The sequence below is a fragment of the Physella acuta genome, unplaced genomic scaffold (assembly GCF_028476545.2).
Source record: "Physella acuta isolate Inbredline_101_S28 unplaced genomic scaffold, ASM2847654v3 ptg001263l, whole genome shotgun sequence".
Taxonomy (NCBI): domain Eukaryota; kingdom Metazoa; phylum Mollusca; class Gastropoda; family Physidae; genus Physella; species Physella acuta.
The window spans coordinates 108,839-131,674 of NW_026732778.1; the positions used below are offsets into that span (position 1 = coordinate 108,839).

The 22,836-nt window shown below is 37.6% G+C and overlaps 1 protein-coding gene across 1 annotated transcript; it reads right to left on the reverse strand.

Annotated features, from left to right (window-relative positions):
- Window positions 1-103: 103 nt before the first annotated feature.
- On the reverse strand, window positions 104-16,865 carry LOC131957758 (homeobox protein XHOX-7.1-like). The gene is made up of 3 exons (XM_059322522.1): window positions 16,289-16,865; window positions 14,661-14,830; window positions 104-430 (listed from the first exon to the last, which is right to left on the reverse strand). Exons 1-3 carry the CDS (start codon window positions 16,863-16,865, stop codon window positions 104-106), a joined length of 1,074 nt encoding a protein of 357 aa, XP_059178505.1.
- Between the last annotated feature and the right edge of the window lie 5,971 nt (window positions 16,866-22,836).

The following is a 22,836-nucleotide window of genomic DNA, read 5'->3' on the forward strand; positions in this document are numbered from 1 at the left end:
AAGGGCTGTTAATGTATATAAGCACAGTTCTTTTAAAAGGCCTTCACACAAATGTACTAGATGAGTCATAAGCCTAGGAGTTTACATTTGTAGTATAGCTCTTTCAGAAATGGACGCTCTTGTCCGGATTATTTAACATCGACGTTAATCTGCTCAGATCTGATTCATCGACTGCTTGACCCATGACCTCCTTTGCTACATGCCCCGGGTTGTAAATCCCAAACCCGGGGGGCAAGTAACTTGACCGGAAGTCCAACGCATTATGGTATTGCACGTAATTGTTCGCGGCCATAGTCTGCCCAACAGGCCAGCTGACCGAGGGGACGGTGAGGGGCTGAAAGGTCTTGTGTGCCAGGGCTTCGTGGTTCTTGTGGGAGCCGCCCTTGTCTCGACGTTCCCTGGCTCGTCTGTTCTGGAACCAGATTTTTACCTGAAAATGCAGCGGATATTAGAATTAGGAAAGATGTAGTCTATGTAGATAAGTTGAGGATTATTTTTGTAAAACTTGCTCGTATATGTGAAAGTAAAATCGGGCATTAGATATTAGGAAGGGAGTAGCCTACTTAAAAAATATTTTGGATACATTTTCTTTAAAAAAAATATGACCATATAACTTAATCTTAGAAATAGTTTAGTATAATTATTTTTGAAAAAGCCCACTTGCTCTAAAAAGTAAGAAAAACATTATTGTAATGTAATTTTTGTGTTGCTCTGTATTACTATTTAGACAGTCCTCTATGTATTCAACAAGTTTCTTTCGGACCTTTTGCTCCAAGGACGGGGGGGGGGGGGGGGGGGAATTGAAAACTTTTTTTGAGAAATTATTAAAATGGCTAAAGTTTCTATTTAATTATTTTTTTTCATTTTTAATTTAATATTAATTTAATATTTATATATTTCACCAAAAGTGGCCACTGGTTAAGGTATAAATTTCCAAAACAATTTTATACTATTTTTATATTTCATCGGGGTGGGGTCGGAAATGTCCTCTAGGAAGGGGTGTCCCTCTAAAGAGATGCCTTGAGATAAAAACTCTGCCCCGTTGCCCATTAGAACGGATGGAAATTACACTGAAAGCTTATTTATTTTCCCAAAGTAATTTTTTGGTATATATGTACATGATTAATCTATTTACAGCATCACTAGACGACGGTACGCAACAAATCAATCAAATCAACCGCACACAGGATATAAATATCCACGTTAACAAAAAAAAAAATTACATATGATAGCACAGCATATTTTCAAATATTAAAGAAACAAAAACCATAAATTGAAAAATTATACATTTAAATAAAAAATATTCATATTCCAGTGGCTTAGATTTCCACGACAATCAAACAGTGTCTTCCAATCCAATATTTCGAAAATAGTTTTATCAGACGATACATTCATTATCTCACTCTCGTTCAACGCGAGATGAAGCGCGCGCTTTGTGTCCGTCTGACAGATTGGGATAATTGTCTAGAAAGGTGATCCGAGCTGTAGGATTAAAGAACAGAGGTATTCAATTTGTTTGCTTTGCAGGCTTTATATTAGGGGAACTGCGAAGAAAGGGGAAAAAACTGTCATGTCAATTTCAAAAATCAAAATTGACAATGCGTGTTTAAAAAAAAAATTAAAGTGGATTGGATCTTTTTTATTTCAATTCCGCCAGTTTTAGATATTTAAAAACTCGCTAACAGTTTAGTGTTAAAATGAACATGGACTGAAATTTGAAATGTTTAAACTTTTCCACATTTTTAAAGCATTAGGCATTCAGTGTTTGAAGGCAGACTGTAGATACAGTGGCGTTACAAGGTCCGGTATCACCTACCCCCCCCCCACTCCTGGTTCTAAAAAAATAGCATTTTCGAGATGGTGTCACCCCTCTACCTGCTATCTTTACACGTTAAGTGGATAAAACATTGACAGTACTTTTTTACGACTTTTTCAATTTTGTGTTACCCCTAAACGGTGTCACCCGGTCAGTGTTTCTTCCAGGTATCTCTTCAGGGCAGGGGTCGGCAACCTGCGGCTCGCGAGCCGCATGCGGCTCTTTTGATATCAAGATGCGGCTCTCCAGCTCCTTGAACAAATACTAATAATCTTAATAAAAAATAAAATATTTGAAATTTAAAAAATGTTAGTGGCTCTTTAAAACCAGGGAAATTTTGAAAATTGTAACTTTTGGCTCTTCCGCTTCAAAAGGTTGCCGACCCTGCTTCAGGGGGAGGGGAGCCCCCAATGGAATTTATATAGAAAATATATAGTTTTAACAGTGTCCGCCCCCCCCCCCCCCCCCCCCCGAAAATTTCAAGTGCCCTCCGGAGAAAAAAGTCTGGAAGTAACACTGCACACGATGTTTCTTGCCCCCACCCCGCCCCACATTTTAACACTGCTGTGTAGATACACACACATTTTGGCATTGACCAATCTTCTTTCCCTAAGCCGTACTAATCCTCGCTAAAATTTAAATGTTAATCCCTCTACCCCTAGTGCCCTAGTGCTACTTGAACTAGCCTTCAGTAATAGCATAGCAATCTATTTTACCTTAATGGGTAAGTCATTTTTTTTTAAAACTTAAAACTCATTAAAGTAATAAAAACGGCAATTTATAAATCATTGTAGTTTTTATGTTAAAAAAAATCTTATCGATTTCAAGAAATGTAAAAATATTTTATTTTGCTTGTGGCTTGTGTTGATTAAACTATTTTCCCCACCCTACCTGAAGATGATATCAATACCCTCACGTTTGTTTATTTCAAGGGGATTAATTAATTTATTTATGAGCTTGTTGGCATTTAAAGGCGTGATTTCATCTGCCATCTCGCGTCAAAGTGTTTGAGATATAGACGCCTTTTTGTGATTATCTCCCCTGTTGTCACGGATACTGCGAGATAACTCCAATAAATATTATGTTTCCTCGGAGAGTTATTTCGCTTCTGTTTTGTTAATTGTGTTTGGTGGGGAAAAAAAATCAACAACGAGTCTATTGATATCATGTGTCTGAGGGTAATTTAATCCTCGCGATGAGCTCGGCACGTGCACTGCACGTCCGGTCAAACGATGAGCCATGTCAACAAGAGGAGGTCTAATTAGCCAGTGAGCATCCTGTATGGTCAAAGCTTTACCAGGTCGAACACTGTCCAGTGACTTCCGGGGTTTTAGAAGAACGAACGATTAGCCAGTTGGAACCCTGTCATTTCCCCGCACGAGTCGTGTCCCTTTACCCCCTCAACCTACTCGCCCAGGTACTGTTACACCCTGGCGGGCGAACCCTCCCGAATGTGACGTCTGTGGTGTGGTGGCCGGGGCGATTAGGTCTGACCCACGATGACCACTCACCTAACAAAAGACCAACAACCGGCTTCCCGACTCCCTATTTTTGTGTCGTCTTCAGGTATCACAAAACCCGCCTCCCTCTCATCAACTTAGGATCCCACCTTGCGTGATGCATGGGTTGCCGCCCCTGCATCAGGTATCACCTCAATTCGTGTCTCGTAGTCTAACGTCTGTCGCACCCCCCACCCCCCTCCCAACACCCACACATACACTAACACAATAACACGCTCTTCAATAAAAACTCCTTTCAGTCTTTAAAAGCTAAATGGCGAGGAGAAGATTCAATTCAAAAACTCGACCATGTTTAGCCAAGGAACAAAATACTTTGAAGTATCTTCAGGAGCGGGTAAAGTAAACGTCAAACAATTTCATTAATGCGATGTATTAAAATAATATGTGTGATTTAAGCATCAGGCCTTGTTTCTGATTCCATTCCAATCGGGCTGTATAAGCTTAAATAACAAAGTTTTAGAAAAGAAGATCACACGTCCAGTGGCGGAACTAGAAAAGAGGGGCCACCCCGCAAAAAAAAAAATTGTGGGCCCCATATATATATATATATATATATATATATATATATATATATATATATATATATATATATATATATATATATATATATATATATATATATATAATGGGACCCTATATACGAAAATACGAAATAGGAACATAGAGTACTCAATACGGGCTAAATTAAAATGTGAATTATATTTTTAAAAATCCTTAGTTTTTATTTTTAATTAAAACTTATTCGAACAACACATCATTTGTGCGAGTGTTATTAATCTGCTTTTTTTTTTTACTTTTTCGTATATACGAAGTATAGAGAAAGTATTGTAATCGTGCAAAAAAATCTCTTGAAATTTTAACAATTTTCACCGTATTACACCTCAGTCCTTCATCACATCCGAAGTATAGAGGACTTATTTTAATCGGGCAAAAATTATCAATCCAGATTTATCAAAATTAAGAGGTTTTATGCGTAATCCATTCTGAAAAACTGGGCTTTGCAATCCTGTCCGTATGTCTGTGTGTCTGTCTGTGTGTCTGTCTGTCTGTCCGTGTGTAAACACGATAACTTGAGTACCGTTACAGCTAGGTTGATGAAATTTCATATATAAGTATTTTATCAAAATCGTAGATCCGTATCAACTTTTGAGCGATTTCCGATAACCGGAAGTGGTACTTTTTCTACTTTGAATTTTTTAAAAGCCTATAACTTGAGTACTATTTCAGATAGATAAATAAAATTTCACATGTGAGTAAAAGATCTAATTTTCTACCTTCTGTTAAATTTTGAGTAATTTCCGATGACCGGAAGTAGTAATTTACGCTACTTCCGATTTCTCAAAAAACTAATGTAAATTTTTAAAGTACTAATAATATTGCGCACTATTATGCACTTTTTAGCGCAATTTCCATTCTGGAGAATTGCGTTTATTAACCCGTCATTTCTGGATGTATGAATGTATGAATGAATGGATGGATGGATGGATGGATGTGTGTCCGCAGCTTTAAGTCGTATCTCCTCCTCAACGAAGCAATATCGATGACTAGTTCCAAAAGCAATTATGTTAAGCAAGTTACGAGGATGAACATAGGTCATAAAAATTCCGGGTTTCTTTCATGGATTTCCCGGAAAAGCCAAACAACCTCGAAAAAAAGCAGTTTTGGGCCCATATCTCGGCAACCAGACCACTTAGCGACTTGAAACATGTACCAATCGATTCCTGCCATAATTTAGAACAATATTGCCGAAGAAAGTTTTCAAAAATATCCTTTCGTTCGGTCACAAAAAATGTTTTGAATTAATTAAAATTTGGACCGAATTAGTAGGCATTTTATTCAACCACACCACACGCGTCATCACGTTCAATAGCTGCGCCATCACGTTCAATGGCTGCGTCATCACGTTCAGTAGGCGCGCAATGGTTTTTAGTCATGTAACTCTATTGTAAATAAAACATGTAAAATACTGAAAAAAAATTAATAAAAAACGTTTTAATAACTAACTAATGGTTTTACTAACTCTGCTCTTGATTTACGCTACGACAGAGCTATTTTTAGATAACATAAGGAAATTGCGCTTAAATGTCACTAGACTTTTTAATTAACTTGTTTATTTAGCGTTCACTTGGAGTGCAACTCTTTTGTCTACGAGACTTTATTCTATTTTTAAAACTTTAAGTATTTAAAATGGATTAAAAATCATGTCTATAGCCCGAGTTCCCATCCCCTGTTGTTTTATATATGAATATTCGAGAAAGTTTAGGGGAGATTACTCCCGGTTTATTTTTTCTATTAATCTGCTTTGAAATTCTTTGTTTTAATGACTGACACATTGCTCCCTAAGTTACACGTCGGTCAAAAGAATATGAAGTATGAAAGCTTTGTATGTGTAATGGTTTCTCGCCTTATGTTTATTTTTATGTTGTTTAGTATTTATATTATTAGTTTTTGATACATTTCCTTTTTATACTATGTCACTCTTTATTATGTATTTTTTAAGATAATAATTCAGAGAAGAAATTGCTTTTTAATTTGCTTAATGTAAATCTATTTAAAGTTTCTTAAGAGCACACATATTTGACTATTTCAAAAAGGGAAATAACTCTCGGCAGTGGTTTGAACGTTTGCCTATCTTTCATACTTCAAGTCATGTAGCCTATATATTTTTTCCTTTACGAAACAGCATGTATTAGCTACTGTAGAACATAACTACTGTATTAGATCTGTATTTTTTTACTAGAAAATTATTTTTAAACTATAAAAAAAGTGGTTATGGTCGGCGGTGGGCCCCTAAACGGCCTGCCCCCCCCCCCCCCCCCGCATTGCCGGGGTTTGGCGGCATTGTAGTTCTGCCCCTGCACACGTCTTAACATACGTTGATGAAACCCGTGCAAAATGTTTCGTCAATCTGATGTATAGGACTAGATCGCAGCAACGATGGACAGGTACGCTAGTATATATATATATATATATATATATATATATATATATATATATATATATATATATATATATATATATATATATATATATATATATATATATATATATATATATATACATATATATATATATGTATGTGTGTGTGTATGTGTGTGTATCTGTATGTGTTACATATGTTGTAAATTGTTTCCATTACTTCTTACTTAAGCCAAATCAAACAATACACTTTGGCATTATGTATCTCCTTTTAGCAACATCGTTCAAACACGATTATTCTATATTTAATCAAAACCTGTTTTTAAAAAAAAAATGCTTAAAAATGTGTTGACAATAGTACTGTTTTTTTTCTTTACACCCCGATAGTTGACAAGTCAATGAGAAAACTAATATGGGGGGGGGGGGTGGTATGGGTTATCGTGGCTTTGCCTGCTATTTATAATCTACATCTTCATCTGCCAGACTTTAAAAAAAAATTCTCTGAGCGAAACATTATGTTTGCAACATGCTCGGCATGGGCCACTGAGTTGCAGACCAGTGGTCGTTAACTCGTTTTCCCCTGCTTTCACAGTCTCATCCTTGACCACTGGACAATGGTCAAGATGAAAAATTGACCCTAATTTAGCGTGACAGTGACGAATAGTCCGATGAAGGCGAGTCTAGTATTAAAGTGACCAGTATTTACTGATAATGATCGGGGTAGCATGGGTCAATTGTCATGGCCGACTGGCAACTTGGGTAGCGATTCGCTATGGTCAAGTGGCCAGACTTTATCCCAGAGTTAGGTCACCGTTTGATTTATGTTTTTTTTTTATGCAATCACAACGTGGTGCTGTTTTAAATTTATTGTAAAAACAAACTGAAGTAAATGAAAACGAGTGATTAATATTTGCTAAAAACATGAACTGAAAATTTCGCATGGTTCTGTGATTTAAGTGGCACATGATATGCATATTTTTATCATTATAAAAAAATAAAATAAAAATAAAGCCGAATTCTACGTTACAAATAAACAAAAATTAATAAGGTTTTTTTCAATGTTTCTTCAATGAAAAACGTTTTTAAAAAGATATTTGATGCAAATAAACAATACGACCGGTAACATACAACTACGATTTAGAAAGTAAACATTTTTCCCCAAAAAGTTTGACAAGAGCGTTAATATCAAAGGTTAGATTGTACATTATTAAGCTATTAGAAATTATGAATAGGGTCTAAACGTATAGATTGCAATGTCAGGAAAATATTATCGTCAAACAGGAACATACGGTATAAACAAAACACTGAATGGCTTGGTGGCCCTTTAGGGTGTGATCCAGAGGCGTAGCGATAAGGGGGTGGGGGGGGGGGGGGCAGGGGGAGACATATGTTCCCGGGTGCCGACTTTAGGGGGCGCCAAAATGGGTTCTAAAAACAAATTAAAATGTCATATTAGCTGCATTTTTGCAGTTTGAGGGGGGTGGGTGCAAATCGAAAGTTTGAGGGGGGGGGGGGTGCAAATCGAAAAGTTGAGGAGGGTGCACATCGAAAGTTTGAGTGGGGGTGCAAATCGAAAATTTGCACCACAGGGGGGCGCCAAATTGAAAGTTTGTCCCCGGGCGCCGGGAAGGGTCGCTACGCCTCTGGTGTGATCCCAGTGGCAGATAACTCTAACTGAATAAGAGTTACTAAGTATTTGAGATATTAGAATTCGAATATATAGCGGCTAAGACAGATTTATATTCCCTCCAACTATCTTATTTTAGACCCAAACTATTCGTGGTCGGCCCACCCCACCTCTAATCTAAATTATCGTACCACTAGGCATCAGGTGTGCTTGTCCATTGGGTCAGGGATGACGTAATGCTGGTTCTTGGATACGAAACGTCACAGAATAAAAGACATGCACTGCTGTCTATCACAGGAAACCCTTGAGTAAACTTAAACAGCTGATCGAATATAGTGTAACCTATAGATAGATCAGGTGTCCTTAACCTGAGTTCGGCGAGTCAGTCTCAGGGGTTCGACGGAGGTCAAGATACACACCCGACTTACGATCGGATTTTGTCAGTACGGAACATAAAACTATTAAGTAAGGTCCGGTAAATGCGCATATGAAACTAGTGATGCTAAAGAAGGGCTAAGAACCACTGATATAGATAAACACCGGTTTCCTTTAGTTCATATTGTACACATCAATTCGACTTACCGGTTTTAAAACTTGAACACACACACAAATACAATATGATACTACCGTAAAAATAACATAACATATGAAACCTTTAAAATCAACGTAATTGCACAATGTACCCACTAAGTTGCGCGGCCGCATACTAGTTGTAAACCCTTCACGTAATCATTTTGTACAACACAAAAAAAAAACAACTTGTGTAAGAAGAATTTCAGAGCACCAATCACACGAAATATATTTTACACGCAAGCTCTTGCCTCTTTTTATAGGGAACGTTGTTTGCAAGGGTTTAATTTTGTAGCTTTAAAAAGAAGAAACGCTAACAGCAGACAATTATTAATGTATTAATAATCACTGCTGATATTAAATTACACTTGGGCATTGAAATCCCTGCACCATTCTAGCGCGCCATTTCATCAATTTCCGTGCGCGAAATTATCCTTATATCAACATCAGTATAGTATAAATTGTATAAACCTATCTTCAAAATTCCACTCTTTATTGAGGTCTTTAAAAAACAGACAACTCGTGTTTTCTTGAATTCCCTCCCCTTATTTCCCCTACTCTCCAAGTCCTTTGATCACAATGCGTACTACACCGTGCCGCAGTGGATATTTTCGAATGTCATCCATTACCATTCGGTGAAACATCATCCATGGATTGGTCGCGTCCCTAACGACGTAAGCTGGGGGCCCCCACGGAGACATGGACCGTAGGGGGGAGGGGGTTATCGGCAGGTACATCTTCTTCTCCGAGGCGTCACCCCTGCCCCGCCTGTGATGGATGGGGTGGCTTAGCGACCTACCGATTCCAGATACGGTACAAGTGAAAAAAACAACTCTTCGGGTCGGAAATATTTCAGTCGGTGTCGTGGCTGTGTTCAATCCAATATTCAAGAATTACCGAAAATATTTTTATAAAAAAAAAAAATTAAGACTTCCTTTCAATATAACCATATTAAAATATGTCTTTAAAAAATAACATTTTTAAAATTATATTTTCCCCGCGTGTATCATAATTAGCATTTTATTGTCTTGGGGACAGAGGGGGATCTGGACATTTTTTAAAAGTCTGTGAAGGTGTAGTGTGTATGGATGTGGTGGGATTACCGTGGGATGGGGGAGGGAGGTTAATTTGACGTTTAAATACCGCAAATCTAGAGCAGAGATTACCTACTTAACTCTCCCTGATTACAACTAGTACTAGACACAGATCAATGATGTAATCAATCTAAAAAGTTCAATTTTTTTTAAACTGACGAAACAATGATGAATGATCAGACTCAATAAATAGATACTCGGTAGATAAACGAGATCAATGTACATGAACAATGTATACAGATACAGCTGTGTAAATTTAAAAACAAAAATACATTTGTTTTATAAAGGTTTCTTCTTAAAACTTATTTGTAATGTTGGATGTGATTCCCTCCAACACAATTAATAATTAATGTTATGCATTATATAGACAATTGACGCCGATTTCAGCCTGCTTTTCTTTTTAAATTTGCTTCCATAGCCTTTGTCCAACCAAGAACTAACTACAAGGCAGCAGTTGTTTGATTTTGGAGTTTTTCTCTCCAAGATAGTTTGCTGTCCCCAACTAACGAGCCTCATCTGCCCAGGGGTTCGATCTAGGGAAGTTTGAAATCAGCGATCACTTTATCCCGACGAAAACTGAGTAACCCAATCAATTTTCAAACAATAAATATAAAACTACTCGATTTATCTTGCTGTAGTTTTAACTAAAAGAAAAGCCGTGCCGATGCAGTTTTATTATGTGTGAGTTACAAGATCTTCTTCTTCGCTCTTAATTGTAATGCTGTACATGATTTCTTTCAAGTATTACTTGTCATTATAGGTCATATGTTCCGTTGACTCCAATTTTCCGCCAGTGTCCAATCAAACACAAACTATAAGGCAGCAGTTGTTTCATTTAGGAGTTGTCTCTCCTAGCTAGGTTGCTGTCCCCAGCTATAGAGCCTCATCTGACCTGGGGTCGAACTCGGAACATTTCGGTTCAGCATTACCGGCCGACCATGCCGACCCCGTTACTAGATCACTTTCAATACAAATAATTAAAATGGGATAACACACACCCTTATAAAGCCAATGTGCGCACTTCTCTCCCTCTCTATGTTTCTTTTTCTCTCTCTCCCTCTCTCTCTATGTTCGCAACATATTTTGCGAAGCTATAAGATCAATATCTTCAGCAATATATGGAGAACATAATGATACGGATAATCTGTTGAAATATAGTTACACAACTTTAATTATCCAACCGGAGAAGTGTTCATTGTTGTAACAAGAACGCTATACAGAACATATAAGTAGCAAAAAAGGCTAATACAGTAAAAAATATTGATGTCACATGTAACAAATATAAAAATATCTTTGCGAAACAATGTTAGTAAAAAGTTTCAACTACGGAAAGTACACAATAATTATGGCGTCATTGATTCTAGGATAAAAATATAATTAAAAATCAATCGAATGTCGAAAATGATACACAATACTAATGACGTCATCTTCAATACGATTCGCTTCCCACATCTTCCACTATGATGAGATGAGCTATTTAATTCAAATTTGATTTAAATCTATAGATCTACTTATCAAGATGTACGCTATGAAATTTATACAACTTTCTCGGCAAAAATAATTTTAAAAAATTAGTTTAAAAAAAATATAAGAAAAATACCATTGAATAATCGGGATGTTAACGAAATCATTTACGTCACTTTAATCAATTAGGGCATTTAATAGGGTGTTGTGTTGACTAATAATGTATATAATTTAGTTTTAGTTTTTCTAATAGATATAGTAGCCTACGTTATTTTAAATATGTCGGATGTTTAGCTATTTAGTTATTTCTTTGCTTGGTCACTTTCAACGTGCAGTAAAGCACATTGCGTTTTCACCTATAACTATTTATAAAATATATTTCTCAACATTTTAAAAATTCAGGCCTATAATTCACGGGTAACGGGTACCGATGGCTAGTTTATCATAAATATGAAACATTTTTTGTATTATTTATCAATTTTTAAGTTCGCCATAACAGTGTCTTTTTATTAGAATTCTTAGAATTTTTTTTTTTATGCACGTTTCAATTATTTAAAAAAAATATTTTTTTAGTGTTTAAAATACCAAATGGCAAAAACGATAAAATTATTCTTCAAATCTAGATACTTAAGAGAAAAAAAATGACAAAACCACTCTCCAAATCACTAATTATATATGTAGAACGGGTTGTCGCAACTAGTTCCTTCTTTAACAAAGTTAAACTCGAGACTTATCGGTTCAGCAGGCTACTATTTGAAACACAGAGAGAAATATCTCTTAAATTACCAGCAACCGTCCCATAGTGTCTTTTATTTATTGTATCAAGTACTAGACATGTAGAGGGTTAATGGAAAAATAATGTAGTTGGGCACTCCCTCTAGTCAATAACAGTAACTGTAAAATCACCGTATAGCATATAGCAACGGATGAATGTAATTCTTAAGAAATTTTTAAGAAAAAAAAATTGATGTCCTAAAATGATATTGATATGAATTAGATGAAGAACATTTGCTTTGAATAAATAGAAAGAAGTATAATTTTATTAAAATATAGAAACAACACCTTCATCTGAATTGTAACTTTGTGACATTAAGATTAATACAAGTATATTGTCACAGCTCACGGAAAGTTAGTGTAGATTAAAAGAAATTAGATTTTTAAAAATTCCACGCATCTTATTCTAATTTCATAAATACAATATTGCTAAAACACCCATGCCCCAACATTTAAAAAAAAATTAAATTAAATTAAATTGTCTAAGATTACTGAATCAATTTCAAACACAAAGCGAATGCTTTTAATGAAAGCGTACATTTTGATACGATTAATACTCAACTGGGTCTAGCGGTAGAGAGCTGGACTGCTAACCCGTTAGTCTCGAGTTCGAATCCGGGTACAAGTCAGTAGACCGTCCCTGAGTCCACCCAGCTCTGATGGGTACCTAACTCACGTTAGGGAAAGTAAAGGCGGCTGGGCATAGTGCTGACCACACTATCTCTTCATATGCCGAGGTTGGTTACAGAAACAAGTGAACTCTACTTCACTTGCCCCATAGACCGTCAGGTTTGAAAGGGAAACTTTACTTTAATACTCAACTGCCTTAGAATTTTTCTTCTTGCTGTATCATGCACGCCCATATTATACAACAATAATATCTGATGTTTTCTTTTCAACCCTACCCCCCCCCCATATAAAGTCAGATAACTTTCCCTAAGAATTTTACCCCTCCTGTGATGTAACTTATCTAGGAACCCCCCCCCCCCAAATCTACGACACTCATCGGTAGGACTACAAAACATTTTTAAAATAAAAATGGAAATCACATAATTTTCGACCTGGTTACATACCGGTATCCACCTGATAACCCCTAAAGACACGAGCCCAATTAGAGATTCGATAGCTTGAACTCAATTAACTCAATTTTGTAGGGTAAACATGTAAAATAATTTTGAACAAAACGTAACTTCATGCTGACAAAGTATGACGATGTGTCGGAATAATTTTTTTTTGTAAAACAATATTACTGCTTCTATTTTTACTTAGGATAAAATTTGGTCAAATACCGTGTGTACAAAAGCGTAGGCCTACACCGTGTCAGAAAAGGCACACAATTAATGGCGCTTTTGTGTTAAAAAAAAGGGTAAGCAAGTTGAATCAACCTGTTCATTGAACTTTTTTTCAACGGTAAAATATTAGCAGGAAAATAAGAATAAAAGAAAAACAACATAGTGTTATAAAACATTTCTTTAAACCACCACCCAGGTCACAGTAACACAGTAACACAGTAACACAGTAAAACAGTAACACAGTAACACAGTAACACAGTAACAGAGTAACACAGTAACACAGTAACACAGTATAACAATAACAACACTCTACCCTGTTAGCCTTGTATTTAGATAACTGGCTAATTGATGATAACTACAAAGTAACCGATCAACGGGGTGAAATGACGCAAATGTAAACTGAACGCACGAGATGTTTAAGGAAAGTTGAACTAAATCTAGGTCAGGTTTAACCGATGTTGAACTGATCTCATGACTTTTAGTCAAACATTGAGCAAACCTAGCAACGGTTTAACAAACGTCTAACCGTTTAACTCCGTTAAACAAAAAATACATTCACCCTTGATGGATTTACGGAAAATTAAACCTATCGCAGGGTAGGTTTAACATAAGTTGAACAAGTTTAATATGAACACCCCACCACACACACACACACACATGCAAAGATCCACACACGCATTCACTCACCCGCATACACACACACACACTCACGATGGTTTCAAGTACAGTTAAACCGATGGCATCTTCACACACACATACACAGCTACACTTGCACACACATTCACATACACACATACATACTCACACACAGGCACACACACAGCTGCACCCGCACACACATTCACACACACACACATACTCACCCACAGACCCACTCACACAGCTACATTCTAACACACATTCACACATCCATACACACACTCACACACATACATACTCACACACAGACCCCCACACACAGACCCCCACACACAGACCCCCACACACAGACCCACACACACAGACCCCCCACACACAGACCCCCACACACACAGACCCCCCACACACAGACCCCCACACACACAGACCCGCACACACAGACCCCCACACACAGACCCCCACACACAGACCCCCACACACAAGCCCACACACACAGACCCCCCACACACAGACCCCCACACACAGACCCCCACACACAGACCCCCACACACAGACCCCCACACACAAGCCCACACACACAGACCCCCCACACACAGACCCCCACACACAGACCCCCACACACAGACCCCCACACACAGACCCCCACACACAGACCCCCACACACACCGACCCCCACACACACAGACCCCCCACACACAGACCCCCACACACACAGACCCCCACACACAGACCCCCACACACAGACCCCCACACACAGACCCCCACACACAAGCCCACACACACAGACCCCCCACACACAGACCCCCACACACACAGACCCCCACACACAGACCCCCACACACAGACCCCCACACACACCGACCCCCACACACACAGACCCCCCACACACAGACCCCCACACACACAGACCCACACACACAGACCCCCACACACAGACCCACTCACCCTGGTCTCCGTGAGGCTCAATGCACTGGACAGCTCGGCCACGTCGATGCTGCTGAGGTAGTGTGTCCTGCGGAATTTGTCCTCTAGGACCACCACCTGGTGCTGGGTGAAGGGGACACGGGGGTTGCGGCACAACTTCCGCTTTTTGGCGCCCTCTTTTTTCTTGGTTCCTGGAGATTTGATTAATTAACAAATGTACTTCGTAGCTTAGCATATCTTTTGAAATATAAGTTACAATCTTTGCTTTTTGCTTGAACGACTTATAATAACTCTTAGTTCATGGAAATATTTTTAAAAAAATGTTCATAGTTATTTTAATAAATTATTTTACATACAAATTAATTATATTATTTGATTTTGTCCAATAATTACTGTTATTGCAGCAATTGAACTGGTACTTCATTTTACATACCAATACATTTCAATATTTTCTTTGGGCTTTACCGATAATTAATTAAAGTAATTGAAAAAAAGTTGTCAATAAAAAAAAACAATATTTATATTATAAATTATAACTTTATCCAAAATTTGTATTTATTCGTGGATTTAGAAATGTAGTTAGTAATTTAGAAAATAAATTAAATTTAAAAAAAAAGAATTACGATATGTCATACTTAGTCTTAATTCATGGATTTAGAAATATAGTTGGTAATTTACAGGAAAATAAAAAAAATAAAAAATCAATTTAAATACAAATATATTACCACATTTTCTTCTTGCACTAATTAGTCATATTAGTTACATAAGTGTAATGAAACAGTTTTTGTGTAAACAGCCATTTTATGCATTTTTTTTGGTGTAAACAGCCATTTTTATGCATTTATTTTTATTTAAACTAAAGTTTTAGGGGCCGCACCGTGTGCTATAATGTTGATGTGATTTTAAAATAGTGAAAGCGACATACAATATATACTGTGTGCCAATTATCTTTACATTTCTATCATTTACAAGAACAACATGAATTTGTTAACAATTGAATGAATCCGGATTCTGAGACGAATTTTGCCGAGTATGTAGTGCTAGCTTATTCTAATACATTAAATACATTTTAATGTTTAAAATAAAATAAAATAATATAATTTATATAGCTTGCAATAATTCTAGTTACAACGTAGGATGGATTTTTATTAGGCAAAGTATGTGTGGTTAATTAATGTTGTTTCTAAAATTTGTACTTAAACATTTTTGAAAACAAAAAAAAAAAACAACTTTTGAGCGCTTTATGTCTGAATCAACTTTGAAAATAATTTAATACTTGACTACAATGATCTTCTAAGGCAAATTCATTATAGCCTATATCGTCAGATGTCAACAGATATCAATTTTAGGTTTGGATTTACGTGATATATTTTGTGTTTAGGATGATTTTTAGCTGTCTGTGTTTGTTATAATATATTAACACAAACCTGACTCTAACATCTATTTAGATTTATTTCTTTGTTGATTCAACACTTTTTGTCAAAATTATTGAAATAAAATATTATCATCATTAAATTATAAATTTTAGAGGTAGGCCTTAAATGTAATTTACTTATTTCTAAAAATTTAGCAATAGTACATGGCTTAAAATATTAAAATTCTAAGTAGCAAAAAAAAACAACAACAAACAAACAAAAAGTAACACCTACTTTGTAACTTTGGTGGGTGGTATCGGGTACAATGTAACCACTGGTATTTCAAGGTATCGTCCTCATTTTTTACATACTCTCCATCGTATTGTTCGTGGTGAAAGTTATCCGATACGCTAGTATCGTCAACATCGATACTCTCATCCTCGTCCACATCCTCACCGCTGTTGTATTCGTCGCCCACCTCATCAGCGACTAAACGGCTATCGTCGAACGGGTTAGGTTTAGTTTGGTTTAGATCTTGAGTCTCGTCTTCGGACCGTAACCCTAGGATACGCTCTATCGAGAACTTAAGTTCCGGTTTTCTAGCCGGGGGCTCGGGTTCAAATCCCACCCGCGCGTTGTTTGTAGAATTTGAGAGATCTGTCGGTCGACAGTATCTTTGAAGTGTTGCATGATAAAACGGACCGGGTTCAATTCCTCTGAAGTCCGACATCATTCTCACCGTAGGCGATGTCGGTTCCGTCCTTGCGTATTTTAGGTTGAATGTATCCAAAGACACGCTCTGGGCGCGGTCTGGAGTATCGTTGGCTGACGAAGGCTTGATGTCGAAACTTGAATACGAATGCGAGATCATCTCCGAACAAACGGTACCACCCGGACACCTGCTCATCCGGACATTCAACCAACACCTAGACAGCGTTCGCGTAACTCATCTGCCACGGTGCAGCAATGTGCGTACTGTGCGTCGTTTATCACCGTCGGTGTGATGTGCGGCTGCTCATGATCATAACCGCGTTAATTACAAATCTTTTCATTACGGGGACGCTAATCACCGGGTCAGTTTTAATTAAAATTTTCTCCTTAATTAGAGTTCTCTTCATAAACGTTAAGTATTTCTTGCGGTGCTGTAGTGTAAGATTATGCGACACAATCGAATATATTCCTTTTTATGGCCGTGTGAGGTCTATAATTCAATGTGGGCGAAGTCTTAATATACGGACTTTAAAAAAAATTGTCTCCAAGTTTGAAGGAAAATTAGCACATACGTTTACAAGACAAGACACCTCATCAATGTCACCTGCGCAGGTTGGAATCAAACACCTGAAGTTCTAACACTCCCCATGTCTAGTTTTCTTGGAAGGGCGGAACACCACGTGACAGCGTTCAAGAAATCCCATTGGTCCACGCGCTGACAGCTCGCTGCCTACAGACACGCGCGATGGGCGGGGTTCCTGTTGCCGCCCCCTCCCTCCCCCAAGGTGGGGAGGGGGGGGGCTGATCTAGATGCAGTTGGTGGCGCCGATGATCAGGTTTGATAGGTGCCAGCGTCGTACGGGTCATCCATCTAGACATGGGGGTCGGCGAATGGCCGGAAGTTGAAAACCCCCACCAGATGATATCTGTGTAAAGAAAAAAAATAATATGGCGTCGTGGCGTAAGGTCTTTCACGCAGATTGTGTTGTGAACTCGATAGAATGATTGGCGTATAAGTTAGACGATCTACTCTCTACCCCTCAAGTCAGTGGTAGATGTAGACGGGTGTAGCGTTTCATTCGATAATTATTTTTACGGTCAATGAATAGAGGAGAGGTGTGAATGATAGCTTATAAATGAATATCATTCCGACTAAAAAAAAAACATAATTGTCGCGGTATTTGATAAATGGAAAACGAATATAAATAAATAAATAAATAAAACATTTACATTTTTTTTAAAGTTTTGATGCTATTTCTATACTTTCAAGTAGATTCTAATTGTATTGTAATCACATCATATTTTTTAAAGAAATAATTTATAAAATGTCTTTGGTGAAAATAAAATACCCGAGTCATATAATTTTAAACCTGACTCTCTAAATATACCCACGTTCTAGTAAGACCCTAACATCCTAACCAACCTTCAGTGGACAAAATCTTAAACCAGTAGCTCTAATGATGTCACAAAGTGATCTCATCACGGTTTGTATTACAAGCTATACAACATTCGCCTCTACCCTTGTTCACGCTTAAAGACAGCCATACAACACGGCCTTACATCAAGCTGTTCAGCTTGGTTAACCTTGCTATCATCCGCTCTACCGCTCGATCACCTGCATTCCACACTTGTAAAACATTCAATGCATTTTTCGATTTTAATACCAGGAGTTCCATATATCACAGGGGAAGTAGAGTTTACCTCTTTTTCCAAAAAAACGCGTTAGAGTCGACTTCGTTAAACACTGCCGCCGCTTCATTTTCCAATATAACGCCAGGTACTCATCTGGCCTGAGTGAGCCTCAATGATAAACATTAAAAAAAAAGATCTCCCGACCTGATTAGCATTCGAACCCATTTTTAAAACGGAGTGACGCTCATTTATGCCACCAAACGACCACACATCTTCTTCAGTTTTGCGATATTTAACCCCCCCCCCCCCCCCACGCCCAAATCTCCCTCCCATATCCCCCCCCCCCCCAAAAAAAAAAAAAAGACAACAACATGTAGGTGCAACGTTACTAATTAAGCTGTTAAAAAAAATTAAAATTTGTTATTTTGTTTTTTTTAATTACAAGCTTTTTCTTTAGTAACAATTTCTTTCCGTTTGTGTTTTTGTCACAATTTCTGTCCGTGTGTGTTGTTTATTTGTCAACATTTCTGTGCTTTTGAATTTTTTTTCACAATTTCTGTCCACCGAATTATAATAAAAAAAAGTCTTTCAAATTTCGTTTATAAGTGAGTTTCCGATGACACCGTCTAATTTTTAATCGAGTTTAATAGTAGATTAGTTATTAAAAATTAATTCACGATTTCTAAATTTAGTAGCAGACCGGGAGATAACTCGGTAACTCTATCAGCCAGGTGTTCACAAAAGTTGTGTACGTGTTTTATCGTCAAATTAAAATCTTTCAAACCGAAAGTTATTCTGTTATAATTTAAAAAATTAAATATCTTAATTTGTTTAAAAAGGGAATAATTGTTTTTTTCCCCAAACTAAAATAAAGATGTTTTAACAAATTAATTTTTATTTGCCAAATAGGCTAAATTCAGACAAGAAAATCTTTTTAATATACATGATTATAATTTATTGATTCTCATATCTCTGGATTAGGCAACGCATCTAGTAAACAAAGGGAATACTGAACAATAATTATATTATAAGGTATATATATATATATATATATATATATATATATATATATATATATATATATATATATATATATATATATATATATACACCTGTGTGTGCATGTATTTCTCTATATAGAACTATGAGTATTACTAGATGTTATATTGGAAAGTAAATTCAAGAATAAAAATAACGAGGGAGAGATTATGGAGGGATTTTTTATGTCACTAGTGCTTAAGCAGTTCATTATCATATTCGGTTCAAATCGTGAATTGAAAAAAAAAATTCCTTGGATGGGGATAAGGCGAGTATTAAACGCCAGTCAGCTTATTTGGTTTTACATTTTTACTTGATTAATTGTAGTCGCCATTACGTGCTTATAAATGATTGTTGACGCCATTTTAACAGTTTTAGTTATCACGCTGAAGGTTTCTTTCAGGCATCTCTTTGGGGTGGGGGACACCGCCCTCCCCCTAAACATGTTTATTGCCTCCCTCCCACTAAACGTCTACACCCTTCCCAACGAAATAGAATTGATATTGAAAATATACTTTTACCAGTGCCCGTCCTCCCCCCCCCCCCCCCCCCGGCCCGGAAAATTTAGTCAGGCCCTCTCAGGTTTTACGAGCCCCCCCCCCCACCCCTCTTGCCCCGGAGAAAAAAGTCTGAAAGAAACAAACATTGCTCACACTTAGTTAAACAATTTTTGTAATCAACAACTTCATCTAATCTTGTTATCTCCCCTCTAAACTTGCCTTGTCTTGCTTGTCCTATAAATCTATTTCAACATTTTTCTCACTTCGACTCTCCCAATATATTCCCCATCCCTCAAACACACTCCCACTCCCGCCCCCACCTCCACCACCGTAATTCCCCTGATGGACCAAGAGGATGCACCCGAGGTCGCTTTGTTCGGATTCGAACCTGTCACCACTCGGCAATTTGACCCGCCTACCGCATGGAAAACATGCGCAGGTTTTCTCGGGGGCCCGCGGCCATTTATCACCGAGAGAAAATTTCAGGGTATCAGCGCGCTGATGGCCCTCAATGTTGTCCCATTGAAACACGAGCCGCGCGCTTCTCCGCGGGTTTTCTTAGGGGTATTGCGTCGATTGGGAAAATCCGTTCAGTACGGTTCATATAATGGGGAAAATCCGTTGAATACATGTCCGTAATGGGAAAAATCCGTTGAGTCCATAAAAGCGATGAAAGCAGATAATGGTGCGATTAGCGTGGTTCGTTTAATTACGTATGGGTACTGGGTTATTAGACCTAACATAACTGGTCCACATTTTTTTCAATGGGTCTCGCCTTTATTTTCTCGACATACCCCGCTAACCCACTAGTACACAGCCAGAGTGCCGCATGCGCACTAACGGAGGTTTTTTTGTGCTCGCGGCAACGCATCTAATCCCCAGATGTAACAGCGATGTTGGTGACGTCTTTATATTGTATCGCGGTTGTACTACAATGAGATAGAAACATCAACATTGATGAATTAACTTGCTTTGAGTTCGGTATTGTTCGGAATACTTCGGTATCGTCCGGTATTGTGTGTATAGTTTCTCATTCTTCGGTATACTTCGGTCTAGTCCGGGATATTTGGGTTTAGTCAGGTATACTTCGGTGTATTCCGGTATAATTGGGTGTATTCCGGTATAATTGGATGTTTTCCGGTATGATTGGGTGTATTCCGGTATAATTGGGTGTATTCCGGTATAATTGGGTGTATTCCGGTAAAATTGGGTGTATTCCGGTATAATTGGATGTATTCCGGTATAATTGGATGTATTCCGGTATAATTAGGTGTATTCCGGTATAATTGGGTGTATTCCGGTATAATTTGGTGCATTCCGGTATAATTGGGTGCATTCCGATATAATTGGGTGTATTCCGGTAAAATTGGGTGTATTCCGGTATAATTGGGTGTATTCCGGTATAATTGGGTGTATTCCGGTATTATTGGGTGTATTCCGGTATAATTGGATGTATTCCGGTATAATTTGGTGCATTCCGGTATAATTGGGTGCATTCCGATATAATTGGGTGTATTCCGGTATAATTGGGTGTATTCCGGTATAATTGGATGTTTTCCGGTATGATTGGGTGTATTCCGGTATAATTGGGTGTATTCCGGTATAATTGGGTGTATTCCGGTAAAATTGGGTGTATTCCGGTATAATTGGATGTATTCCGGTATAATTGGATGTATTCCGGTATAATTAGGTGTATTCCGGTATAATTGGGTGTATTCCGGTATAATTTGGTGCATTCCGGTATAATTGGGTGCATTCCGATATAATTGGGTGTATTCCGGTAAAATTGGGTGTATTCCGGTATAATTGGGTGTATTCCGGTATAATTGGGTGTATTCCGGTATTATTGGGTGTATTCCGGTATAATTGGATGTATTCCGGTATAATTTGGTGCATTCCGGTATAATTGGGTGCATTCCGATATAATTGGGTGTATTCCGGTATAATTGGGTGTATTCCGGTAAAATTGGGTGTATTCCGGTATAATTGGGTGTATTCCGGTATAATTGGGTGTATTCCGGTAAAATTGGGTGTATTCCGGTATAATTGGATGTATTCCGGTATAATTGGATGTATTCCGGTATAATTAGGTGTATTCCGGTATAATTGGTGTATTCCGGTATAATTTGGTGCATTCCGGTATAATTGGGTGCATTCCGATATAATTGGGTGTATTCCGGTATAATTGGGTGTATTCCGGTAAAATTGGGTGTATTCCGGTATAATTGGGTGTATTCCGGTATAATTGGGTGTATTCCGGTATTATTGGGTGTATTCCGGTATAATTGGATGTATACCGGTATGATTGGGTGTATTCCGGTATAATTGGGTGTATTCCGATATAATTGGGTGTATTCCGATATAATTGGGTGTATTCCGGTATAATTGGGTGTATTCCGATATAATTGGGTGTATTCCGATATAATTTGGTGTATTCCGATATAATTGGGTATAATCCGGTATGATTGGGTGTATTCCGATATAATTGGGTGTATTCCGATATAATTGGTTGTATTCCGGTATAATTGAGTGTATTCCGGTATAATTGGGTGTATTCCAGTATGATTGGGTGTATTCCGATATAATTGGGTGTATTCCGGTAAAATTGGGTGTATTCCGGTATAATTTGGTGCATTCCGGTATAATTGGGTGCATTCCGATATAATTGGGTGTATTCCGGTATAATTGGGTGTATTCCGGTAAAATTGGGTGTATTCCGGTATAATTGGTTGTATTCCGGTATAATTGGGTGTATTCCGGTATTATTGGGTGTATTCCGGTATAATTGGATGTATACCGGTATGATTGGGTGTATTCCGGTATAATTGGGTGTATTCCGATATAATTGGGTGTATTCCGATATAATTGGGTGTATTCCGGTATAATTGGGTGTATTCCGATATAATTGGGTGTATTCCGATATAATTTGGTGTATTCCGGTATAATTGGGTATAATCCGGT

Excerpts from the sequence above, each read along its gene's own strand:
- LOC131957758 (XM_059322522.1), bottom strand. The coding sequence starts at position 16,865 with ATGATCTCGCATTCGTATTCAAGTTTCGACATCAAGCCTTCGTCAGCC. Across the intron at positions 14,831-16,288 it reads CCACCCACCAAAGTTACAAA|GAACCAAGAAAAAAGAGGGC; the intron begins GTAGGTGTTACT and ends TCAAATCTCCAG. Across the intron at positions 431-14,660 it reads TGAGCCTCACGGAGACCAGG|GTAAAAATCTGGTTCCAGAA; the intron begins GTGAGTGGGTCT and ends CTGCATTTTCAG.